Source organism: Mya arenaria, chromosome 16, assembly GCF_026914265.1.
Source record: "Mya arenaria isolate MELC-2E11 chromosome 16, ASM2691426v1".
Classification (NCBI taxonomy): domain Eukaryota; kingdom Metazoa; phylum Mollusca; class Bivalvia; order Myida; family Myidae; genus Mya; species Mya arenaria.
The window spans coordinates 4,081,422-4,093,921 of NC_069137.1; the positions used below are offsets into that span (position 1 = coordinate 4,081,422).

Consider the following 12,500-nt stretch of genomic DNA (forward strand, 5'->3'; position numbering starts at 1 on the left):
AGTAGTAGTAGTAGTAGTAGTAGTAGTAGTAGTAGTAGTAGTAGTAGTAGTAGTAGTAGTAGTAGTAGTAGTAGTAGTAGTAGTAGTAGTAGCAGCAGCAGCAGCAGCAGCAGCAGCAGCAGCAGCTGCAGCAGCAACAGCAGCAATAGCAGTAGCAGTAGCAGTAGCAGTAGTAGTAGTAGTAGTAATGTTTGGCCATTAACGATTATGATGTTAATTGACAAAATTCCCAAACCTTTGTATTTCCTCTTCCTTTTCCGATAGGTTCAGATTTTTAGATACAGGTATTATCTTACTGGATAGAATAACAGCAAACAAAACTTAGCGTAATGTTAGTTAAAAATATATTTGTATAGCATATAATATATTAATGTGTAGAAATGACAGTGATCATCGCTTTTATTATCTATTTCAGAAATTCTTTATTTTATAATCAATTGTATAGATTAAGTGTATCCTTAACATGTGTCGATTATCACAAACGCCTAGCTAGAATAATTTTAATTTCGTTATATAAAGTTAACAATACGGTCAGTTTTGCGTACCTCACCAATTTTAAAAGTATCTTCCGTGGTTATTCTAAATGCACACAAAATGACATTGCAGTCTACATTAATTGCAACATTGTCACATAATCAAAAATCAATAAACAATAGCGGAAAATATGACACCATATTACTACACGTACTTACCTTTGCCGCTGTTTTTCCATCCTTGACTTTCCCCATACCCCCATTGACCTGAAAAGTTCATATACTTCTTATATATGATAAGTGGTTAACACATGCACACATATATCAAGCATTTATACTTCGTATTCATCGGATTTGCTATGTACAGTTAAATTAATTGCGTCAACGACAAATCGTTCTGTTTGAATGAATTAGGAGCCAATGCGTGTGTGTTTCATAATATTTATATATCCTTAAAACAAACCTTGGTCAAACATGCAACTAACATAGTGGGCAATACATGCCAGATCCTATCATATCAGATGATGTTAATTGTGGTCTAAAGGTTATTGTGTCCGCGTTGCACATAATAGGTTGTGGGTTCGAGTCCCATCAAGGGTATATTTTATGACAACTCAAATTGTACTTAAAACTGGTTCTTAAGGAAACGGACTCAAGTGGAAATGGGATTCTATTAGTTTTCAGCGTTCGTCAAAATCATGCTAAAATTTATTAATTTTAATGATGTTTTTAAAATTAAAATCTATTTGGGACACTTTGTAAAACTGAAATCGTATTATGCATGACAGTTGGCTTTGTGATGACTATTTCTTAATTAAATCGCAACAAAAATTAAACAACCATAATACACACATTTACATTGTACATATATGATTATAATTAATTGATAAAAGCTAACGATACTTAATCCTGTCAGGGTAAATAGAACATTGTTTTCCATGATGTAAATTGGAAAGCACAACAACACAGATTTGAATTCAATATAACAATAGAATTACAAGAATGATATAGGATTGCATCATTTAATGACAATACAACTAAATAACACAGCGATTCAATATACAGCTGAGTCTGGTTATTTTAATGATGGCTGAAACGTTAACTACCTCAATTACCTGCTATATCTGCTACATTACTTTTAAATAGGTAGATAATACGAATATTTCCAGACATAAAACAGTTGAATTATAACTGTGCATTTTTTGAATGACGACTTAATGATTACGTGTATGTACTACGATTAAAAGGTGCATATTGATCACACACATTTACCCGTTTAAGGTCAACTGACGGAATAGTCCATGTTAATATTCGCATCTTACATACAATCCCTATTGTGATCATTATTATCAATTGGCATATCGGCACAATATACATACAAAATCAAGTTAAACGTCTTTTGAAATACCTTGACCTTTATATCCTTTATTTACAATGTTAGGGTTGAAATGCAATGCCGACAACGTATCTTTAGCCTACACTGGTATATGCAAAGCACCAGTCGGTTTCATGAATATCTTAACGACCACAAGAGTAACAAAAGCATACAAAGCTTCGACTGATGAAATAACTTTATCTGTATTAATACCAGTAAACTAGTTCAATATCAATGCTTAATGTGATCCAATGTTCATATATAACTTACGATCTTGTTTGCCGTACAATTATAGCAGCGAGGGGATACTAAAGTTGTTTTCGGAGAGCTGGGTTTGAAAGTTGCTAAGAAGCGCTAACATATGAACTATATTTTGTGCAACTGTGTAGTGTGACATTAGTCAGTGATGTCGAAGTCAAATCGTACGATATAACTTAACGGAAGCGTAGGATATAAGTAAAGTCGTAGGATTACCCGGGTCTGTAAGCCAGAATCAATCTGAGGCAGAGAAAAAAAAATAAAATTCCCAACCTTTGTATTTCATTTTCTTTTGTCATAAGATTAATAGTTAACATGAAAACAATTATATTATTGGTTTATTGTGGTCATTTAAGAGTTTTCAATTATTTATGGTATTACTTTGACTATTAGGATAAATATGTTTTATCGGTATATATTAATGATAACTATAATTAGGAGTATATATACAAAAAATCAAATTCGAGTCCCACACGATGTTCACTATCAAATTGTTGTTTATGTTTATTTTTTTTGGTGTTGGTATTGTGTATGTTGTGTATGTTGTTGTTGTTGCTAAAAGGTTGTTGATGTTTTTATTCTTGTAAGTTATAAAGATTACTTGTAATGTAATATAAACACAACATCAATAATTGACACTTTTTATTATTATGTAGCATTCTACATTGAATGTACACACCTAACATTATAACATTCATAACGCCAATTTTAACTTACCTCTTGTTCTCACAATCTACACTATACCTGAAGAGACAGGTATTATATAACTGGATAAAACAACAGTGAACAAAACTAAGCAACATGTTTGTAAAATGTTCTGATTTCTTTTATTTTAGCAATATTTATTTATAAGTGATTGTACAGTTCAAGTGTATCCTAAACATCAACGTGTGTCGATGATTACAAACTCCGTGATCTGTTTGCAACTATTATATGCATCAATATGAACATAATTGAACAATATGACACTTTGGTATTACAGTATTTGGATGACTCTAAGGCAGATTGAAGCATACTGAATCAAGAAGCTTTTTAAGAGAAAGTGATATCATAAGACAATATAAGAGTTACCTGCTAACCAAGTTACGGTGGTCAACATATTATGAAACAAACGTTTTTTGAGGTGATTAGATGTTTTAAAGGTAATGTAATTGACGTGTATAGGGCAGATAGGATGGAAAGAAGATAATGCGATTGCCATTTCAAGAGAAGATGAGTTTGTCAGAAATTAATGCTAAAGGAAAGTACATGGCATATGCGACGATCAAATAATAATGCAAAGGTGTATCTTGCGAATAAAAGACAAACACAATTTAATGCAATAGGTGTGTCTAGGGAAGTTGAGATACGCATGACATAATGCATTAGATGTGTGTAGCGGAGATGAGGTATTCAGAAGGTAATTCAATATGGGTTTATAAAGAGAAGATGGTAAAATCTAAAAATAGTGCATACACGTGACATTTGAAGATGAGCTCATAAGAAAATGTAGTATGCGTATTTAGTAGAAATGACATGATCAATGAATTTTTGGATTATAATAGTGTAGGGAGGATAATATAATAGACGTTTTAATGGGATATGGGATTATCTGAAAATAAGACAAAAGGTGTATGTAGCTAAAACGAGATGATAAAAAGAAAATATTTGTAGATATTTTTATTGATAAGAATTATCTGCACCAAATAAACTATTTTTCCCCTACGATATTTTTAACATGTATTCTTTAATATTTGCATTCAATGTTCTATTTTATATTTGTTTAATTCATATAACTTTTGGAATAAACCAGATTCGAATAACGGAACTATATTCATTTTCAATCGGACTCTATGCTGCATCTTATTTAGATGAGACAATATCAATTATGTTAATGACAATGCGAAGATTTTCGTAGAGTGTTGTGGTCAGATCACTGCAGTTCCAGCGGTGATTTAAATTACTTATTGCATGTATACTCAAACAAGCTTTAAATTAAATGTGGTTAACGTTCTTATGCATCTTACGATCAGTACTGTCATACGATTATATCGGACAAGGCGACAAAAGTTAGTTTCGGAGCTAAATGCTGCTAAGGAGCGCTCACATATAAACAATATTTTGTGCGAATGAGTAGTGTGAAGGTATCGAGTGCTGGCGAAGTCATAGTGTACGATATTGCTACAAAAAACGTTGATTTAATACATGTCGTAGGATAACCTAAAACACTTGGCCGAAATAATCTACGGCACTGAAGGTATACATTCCCAAACCTTTGTATTGCCTTTTCCTTTACCGAATGATTCAAACGTTACTTAAGACAAGTGTTAGTATTGAATTTATATCTTCATTTAAGACTTTGCTCTTATTCATGAAATATGACTTTCGATATCTTGACAAATAACTGCTTCAATAGTTAATACTGGTGATAACTATTACTGAAAGTACATTTATGAAATCATATTCGGGTCGATGAGTATTTCAACTAACAAATTGATGATCCTATTGTTGTTTATTTTGTTTATATTGTAGTGGTTGTTGTTATCTTTATTTTCTGTAGTTGTTTTTGTTGTTGTTGCTGCTCTTGTTATTGTTGTTTAACTCGTTGTTGTTGATAATAGCGATTCTTTGTAACACGATGATGTATCCACAGCCAGAGGTATAAATATTTGCATTCTTTTTTATATGTGACCCGGTCTGAATTGATCGTTTGTACTAAAGCTAATTGGAATAGATCAGAAATGTTCTCGCGAGAGACGGCGTTAGTTCTCGTAACATTAGACCTCAGCACGTCTGAGTTAAAATCTTAAATAATGTCTTGAAGGTTGGACAATGGCAGTAATATGTGACTGAATATTTTGTATTTGAAAGGCTTAGATTTTCATATGCATGCCATTAACTATGCATTTAATTGAACACAGTGATCTTAGTGCAACTGTGTGTGGAAGTTGGAGCTGAGGTTATGATTATAAACATTCATGTGAGTATGTATGCTGTGTCATTGTTTTTTTTATTAACTGTATTTGTTAATATGAATAACTACACTTAAAATATATTACAGTCTTGTTTTAATATAATTATGAATGACACTATATGTAATTGGGTTGATAAGTCTCGAGGCAATGTTTTAAACGACGGGTTATTGTTTTAATGGACAAGTTAGTGTTTTAATATTTTGAATATATATACCATTTATATAATGTAATTAGGTTTCATATTAATTTGTATTATTTGTTAGATGAAATCGTTTCTGTATTTCAAAACCGATAAAGGAAGAGATAATCTTTTATGTGTATTTAAACCTAATAAATACGTATAGAACCTGTATGGATGTTTTTTTTCTGATTGTGGACCCAGTTACACATACTTTTAAAATGTATGCGGAAATCAAACATTAATGCCAATTTGTTCAGACTTTTTACCTCTTTCCTCCGACCTGAAGAGATAGGTATTAACTTACTGGATAGTATGTCAACATACAAAACTAAGCATAATATTTGTTAAAGATATATTTGTATATCAAATACTTTAATGATGCATAAAAATAGACCTTTCTATGGGAGATGAGATTATCAGAAGATAAGGCAAATGGTTTGTGTAGCTAAACCGAGATGATGAAAAGAGAATGTGTATATATTTATATATTGATAAGTGTTATTTGTACCAAATAAACTATATTTTTTATATACAATAGTTTAGTATGTATTTGCTAAGATTTGCATGGAATGTTCTAAAATGTTTAATTTGTTAAATGCATATAACTTTTAGAATTAACTAAATTCAAATAACTGTTTTCAATCAGACTCATTGCTGCATTTTGTTTTGTTGAGAAAGGATCATTGATGTTCGTGGCAATGAGATGATTTTCTCAGGGTGTAGTGTTTACGGTGTATGTGGTCAGCTCACTATTGTTCAAGCGTTAAAAGTAATGACTTATTTCGTATTCACACATCGTTTAAGTAGAAATATGATTCAACGTTCAAAAACAACTTAACATGTTCTCTGTCGTACGATTATTTTGGACTGACGGGACATAAGTTGGTTTTGGAGAGCAGGGTTTGTACGTTGCTCAGTAGCGCGACAAATGACTTATGTTTTGTGCGACTGGCTACGTAAAAGTGGTCAGTGCAACCTAAATCAAATTTTAAGATATTGCTACAACATACACTAGGCCAAAATAATCTAAGGCAGTGGAGGTATACATTTTCGAACCATTCTATTTTATCTTCCCTTTTCAAAAGTTTTATTTATAATCGGAAACAAATTAAAAAAAAATTATCTTTGTTTACGACTTTGCTATTAACTATATTATTACTTTCTAATCTTGACAATTAACTGATTGTGAAATCATATTCCGGTCCCTCGGGATGTCAAATACCAAATTATTGTTCCTGTTGTTGTTGTTGCTGTTGTTGTAGTTGTTGTTGTTGTTTTGATATTGATATGGATGTTGTTGTTGTTGATTATTACGACTTGATGTAAAACGATTATATATACAAAGCCAAAATGATGGACATAAGCATACTTGTTTATAATTCTACATTTTATATGAAAATCTGATTTAAAAATATTAACAACTCAATTTTTTCACTAAAGACAGGTATCATCTCACTTGATATTATAGCAAACTATTAATATAACTAAGCAATATGTCTGTTAAAATATATTTGTTGATCATATACTGTAATGATGCATAAAAGTGACAGTGATCACGTCTCATATATTTTTATTCAGCATTTTTTTTTAAATCAACTATACAGATTTAGTGCATCCCTATCACTAACATGCCTCGATGATCTTATACGCCTAACTAAGATGGGAAATATCAACAACATCAATATGAATACAGTTGTTAAGTCTAAGACTTTTGTTTAAATGACCATTAAGAACTTTGAACTAGATTGAATCAAAGAACCTGTTTCAAGGGAGAATGAGATGATCAGAAGACCATGCAATTGGCTCATCTCGCTAAATTAAGGTGGTCAATATTTAATTTTATAATCGTTTTTAGAAGTGATAAAATGGTCAGAAGTTAATGCTTTAGGCAGTCTATGCGATATGTGAAGATCAAGTCATCATAAAAAGGGGTTTCTAGCCAATATTAGCCGAACAGAACATAATGCAAAAGAAAGTCAATTAAAGTTAAGATCAACAAGGTGACAGGATCATTGATGTTCCTGGCAAGGACAAAGTGTAGTGTTAATGATGTATGTGGTCTGCTCACTACAGTTCAATTGTCGATTAACATAACTAACTGAATTATATGCGTTTATGCAATAGGCTTGAATATAGCAGAAGGGATGACCAAGACATTGCCCTGGCAAGAGGAGATAAGTTGGTCAGAATTTGATGTTATGAATAGTGTGTGAATAAGGGATATAATATATGGGCCGCGTCGCGACAAAACCTGTCTTAATGACATTGATGACGTTTTATGGAAAACCGGATTTAAATGACGTCACGTATTTTATCCAGGAAGTAAGAAGTTAGATTTGTAAACACTGAAGAAAAAATAGATATTTGTACAGGTTATTGACTTAGATGTGTTACAATGGATGCAGAGTTGGAGGTAAGTTATCTTTTTATGTATTTCATTATTTTGTTCTGTCAAAGGAGGGCGTAAATTAGGTTTTACCATACATATGCACTTAGGTATAACATGTAAATAAATAACGTTACATGCATACATCACCTTATATCGGCATCATAACATCCCATAAAACTGGTTAAGTTAACTTATTCCCTGTCTTAAACTCAACCCGTCAATATATACGTTTATAATTGGACATCGTAAAGTTTTATAAATGAGAATTACTATTATTTTATTCGTATTTTGATGCAATGACATTCAAAATGAAAATCTCTTTGTTTTACTGTATTTGAATTTATATTGTTTAGTATTTTGTACAGTACTGTAATATGCTATTCCAATAGATATGTTCACTAAACGAATAAATATGTTCAAAAAACGAAATATGTTTAAAATGAGATGGAAAAAGTGTCGAGTCATTATATCGATTTTATGACCAAGAGTTGATGTAATATATAACGTTAATTGAGTGTTAGACTGAAGAAATTGTGGCGCAGTGTTGTGCAGCACCCGGGAGACTCAAGTTCAATTCCTGATATGAGCTATACTTTTTTTTTGCTTTAATCACATTTCCACTAAATTGTGTTGGTATATATTGTTTTATCATTGATAAATTTGGAAAAAAAAATGGTTCAAATAATACAAAACTACCCGGTTCATATGACAGATATAATGAGGTTTTTCCTATAATATATTTTCAGGAGTTAGAGAGTGTGTACTCATATCATTTTGGAAGAACGCCAGTTTCCCCACCATTTGCATCACAAGAGTTAGACGAGACGTGTGAAGTTGATTATGAAGTCGACAACGATGATATTGACACAATTGGCGGGATATTGGAAGGACGTGTGAGGGATTATATTTTGCAGCAAGAAATCGTAGATGAAGATACAGACAGCGATGGCAATGGAGAGGCTGAATTAGATGAAAGCGATATTGAAGTGGCTGAAAATTGTGAGCTTACAGATATAAAGAAAGTGTGTAAAGATGGATGTGGGTGTCAAAGGAAATGTTCACAACAGCTTAATGTAGGAAATGTGTATGAACACATACTTAACTTAAGAGAAATGGACATAAATGAAAAAGACATGTATATTATGGCCATCTTACAAGACGACCGCGCCACGGCAACAACTAAGAAAGGAAAAAAGAGGCAACGGATGCGTTATACATTTAAATTTAATGGGTCCATTGTTTGCAGGAGAACATTTCACCTCTGCTATGACATAGGAAGAAGTGCCTTACAATGTCTAATGGCGCACATGGCAACAAATGGGATCGTTCCAAGGACCCATGGAAATACTGGAAGACGGTCCAAGCACGCCCTAACGTTTGACGATGTGCAGCGCGTGGTAAAGTTTCATCTGAACTATGCAGAACGTGAGGGGTTACCAATGCCTGCAGCTCCAAGAGGGCGAGACAATATTCCACCAACTTATCTCCCTGCAAGCGAAACGAAACTGAAGACATTCAAGGAATATGAGAAACAGGCTGTAGATTCGGTGGTTCCCATTCGATGTATGAAGCTGACCGCCTTCAAGACAATTTGGTCGACATGTGTACCCCATATCAAAATCGCATCTCCGCGTGACGACGTCTGTGCTACATGCGAAAAAATCAGGAAACGCGTGATGGACGCTGTCGAGGAAGACGACAAAAAAGAAGCGGCGGATGCATACAGCGCTCATATAACGAAGGCACAACAGGTAAAGTACAAAGTTTTTTTGTATGCCAAAGAAGTTATTTTGTGATGATAATATGAATAACTGCCGCATCAATTTCCTGTTCTCGAGAGGCAATAAGAAAGTACCCGTGTAGTGGATCGAACCCATGACCTTTAAGGTGCGAGGTGCACAACTATCCACTAGACTCCCCCACCGTTATAATTTTATTTATGTACATAAATCATGATGTGCATACTTACTTTAATCACAAATACAGTCTGCTATTCTCACCTATTACTATACGACAATGTCAATTTCTGGTAAAAGTGAGTTATATTCAAGGTAAATAAAAGAGACGATTATAACATTTTTCCAGGAACGGGAGTTGTACAATGACTGTATACGTCGCAGTACGGAGACGCGTCACACCGCTGAATGTGAGCGGTACCACCATTTCACGTTTGACTTTGCCCAAAGTGTTAGCCTGCCGCATTACTACAGACAAATGGGGCCCTTATTATTCTTGTCCCTTCGGAAGATCAGTATATTTGGATTCCGAATAGATGGCGACCCACACCAGCTGAATTTCCTCATCGACGAGAACGAGACCATGGGGAAAGACGGTTCGAAATCACACGGACCAGATGCCGTCATTTCAATGATAGACTGGGCCCTTCAAAACTACGGCGGCCAATCAACGTCTTGCTCCATCCACGCCGATAATTGTCCAGGTAAATTTAAACACAAAACAAATCTTTCACAAAGCATATACAATTTATTACTAGCATACCAATTTATTTTAGTTCAATTGTGACGAAAGCTGATAGCTTATAGAGTAACTCGAGTCAATTTCCTTGCTTGAACTCACCAGTACTGTGTGTCAATATGAGTGGTCACAAGAATGTTTCCCGACTGGTGATTGGACTTTGCACCTCTTTGTCTCGGAAAGCAGACACTCTAACTCTGCGCCGTCCCTCCTATTTTTATTGGTAATTGTCCGTAAAATTTACAATGTCGCACCTTTGCAGTTTTGTGCGTGTGTGGGCTACTTCATGTGGAGAGTCATGACCGAACAGCACAGTACCATTGAGTATCTTATGCAAATACCAGGTTCTTCTTTCTAAGTCATTATAGTAAAAAATATGCATATTTTTATACATAAACATATAACGATTTCTTGAATACGAATATATAGATGCATATTCACATTTGCTCATATTAAGATTTTATTCTCCTGCTGCTTTTACAACATCGTCTTTTTGTTTCTGCAACTTTAACATCGTGCAAAATACACATGCTCTTAATTAATAAATCCGTTTATCAAACTCTTGCAGGACATGCAAAATGCCTCGTGGATAGTGGGTTTGGAAATGTGAAGCGATTGTACAGGAGAACGGACTGTGAAAGCCTGGATCAGCTGGAGGACGTTGTGAATAAATCCTCATATTCTAACACAGCGGTTCGTTATCCAGCATGGTCTTGGAGAAACTGGAAAGGCTTCCTGGGCGATCATTTCAAAGCACTCAATGGAATAAGGTAACGTCACGTTCAATTATAACTCATAAAAGGCCCATACCTTCTACATAATGATTATGGTTTTACGATTGACTAAAAACCCATAGATAAATAATAACCGCAAATGTTACAGTATGTAATAAGTAGCCAATATCCGTTTATTTATTAATGAAAATCGCTTGTTAATCAAGTGTCATGCATGATTAAATTTCAGGAAGTACCAGTACTTTCGATTTTCGTCCACTGAGCCTGGTGTCGTTGTAGTAAGAACGTCGCGAGATGCAGAGGAGGACACGCTGAACGTTCTACAGGATCCTGCCTTCCGGTTCGAGACCCAAGCCCGACCGGATGTTGTTCAAGCTGCAGGATTTAACCATCCCCGACAAGAATCATTATATAAATGCGTCCGACCATACGTTCGGCCTCCGTACCAGGACATTTTATGCCCCGTACCAAACACTATATAGCTGTGTATGCCTTGTCGCCGGTGATTGTTCTATTGTTCATGTAAATTCACGACATCTTTTGTAGATGCATATATATTTAAGACAATAACTCTAATAAAGTTATATTGAAAGGAAATGAAGTTGTTGATTTGTTTTTAAAAAGCAGTTGTTTTTTTTGCATTCTGATGCTATGATTCATGTTATTCTTAATTGTTCTTATGTTGCTAAGCAACGAAATAAAAATTGAAAATAAGACAATTAAAACGGTCTATGTCAGTAATATTCTTATAAATATATTTACTAATGAAGACAGGTGTTCGCTTCATTATCAAAAAGTTTTTTTTACGTCAGTTGTTGGTATTTCACGTCATAACGTCACGCGTTTTCAAAAAATCGACGTTTACCCCTGTGTCACTTAAAGTGGAAAATCTCAAAAAGTTTACAAGATATCAAAAATAAAATTACATATTTTTTATTGTTATAAACACACGTATATAAAAATGTAGAAAACTCAAAATCGATATTTTGGTCATTAAGACAGGTTTTGTCGCGACGCGGCCCATATATATATATATATATATATATGTCATTGGCTTGTTTAGCGAACATGGAATGAACGGAAGGTAATGTAATAGACGAGTATATTAAACGTACATTTAATGTTAAATAATGTTGTATAGGTATATATTATGCACATTAAACAAGATACTCAAAACGGTAAAGTGTTCAATCAGCCTCATTGCTGCATTTTGTGTTGTAGAGACGAGATTAATGACGTTGATAAGATGTGTTTCTAAGTGTAGGGTTCGCCCTAGCCCTAACCCTACACTGTATGTGGTCAGACTGCAGTTTGTTTAAAGATGTGTGAATCAATTATACTATTTTATTGAATTTCATGGCATATATTTCACTATCAAAAGGTTCGATGCATTGTATATGACAATACTAACGTTCAACAGGCATAAACATGGCGACGATTGATGTTTTTCGGAGATTTAGATTTGCATTGCTTTGGTATGCATTTATAAGTCACCAATAATTATGCCACAGTGCAAACTTTGTTAGTAAATAAAAGTTGCTTATAATGTATACAGTTACCTTTCATATACAATTCGGATAAATTGGTGAAGGTATTCTAGTATTGGATTTATAGCGGCAGTTAAGAGGATAGATTTTATGGCAACACAATAAATAGTTTAA

The 12,500-nt window shown here is 33.8% G+C and overlaps 1 protein-coding gene across 1 annotated transcript in view; it reads right to left on the reverse strand.

Annotated features, from left to right (window-relative positions):
* Positions 1-12,500, reverse strand: part of LOC128222370 (uncharacterized protein PF3D7_1120000-like) — a 75,706-nt gene that overhangs the window by 14,640 nt on the left and 48,566 nt on the right. Inside the window, exons 14-15 of the mRNA XM_052931345.1 lie at positions 693-740; positions 236-295 (exon numbers count right to left, since the gene is read on the reverse strand). Of these exons, the coding sequence (XP_052787305.1) occupies positions 236-295; positions 693-740 (108 nt within the window). The remainder of the gene's footprint in view (positions 1-235; positions 296-692; positions 741-12,500) is intronic.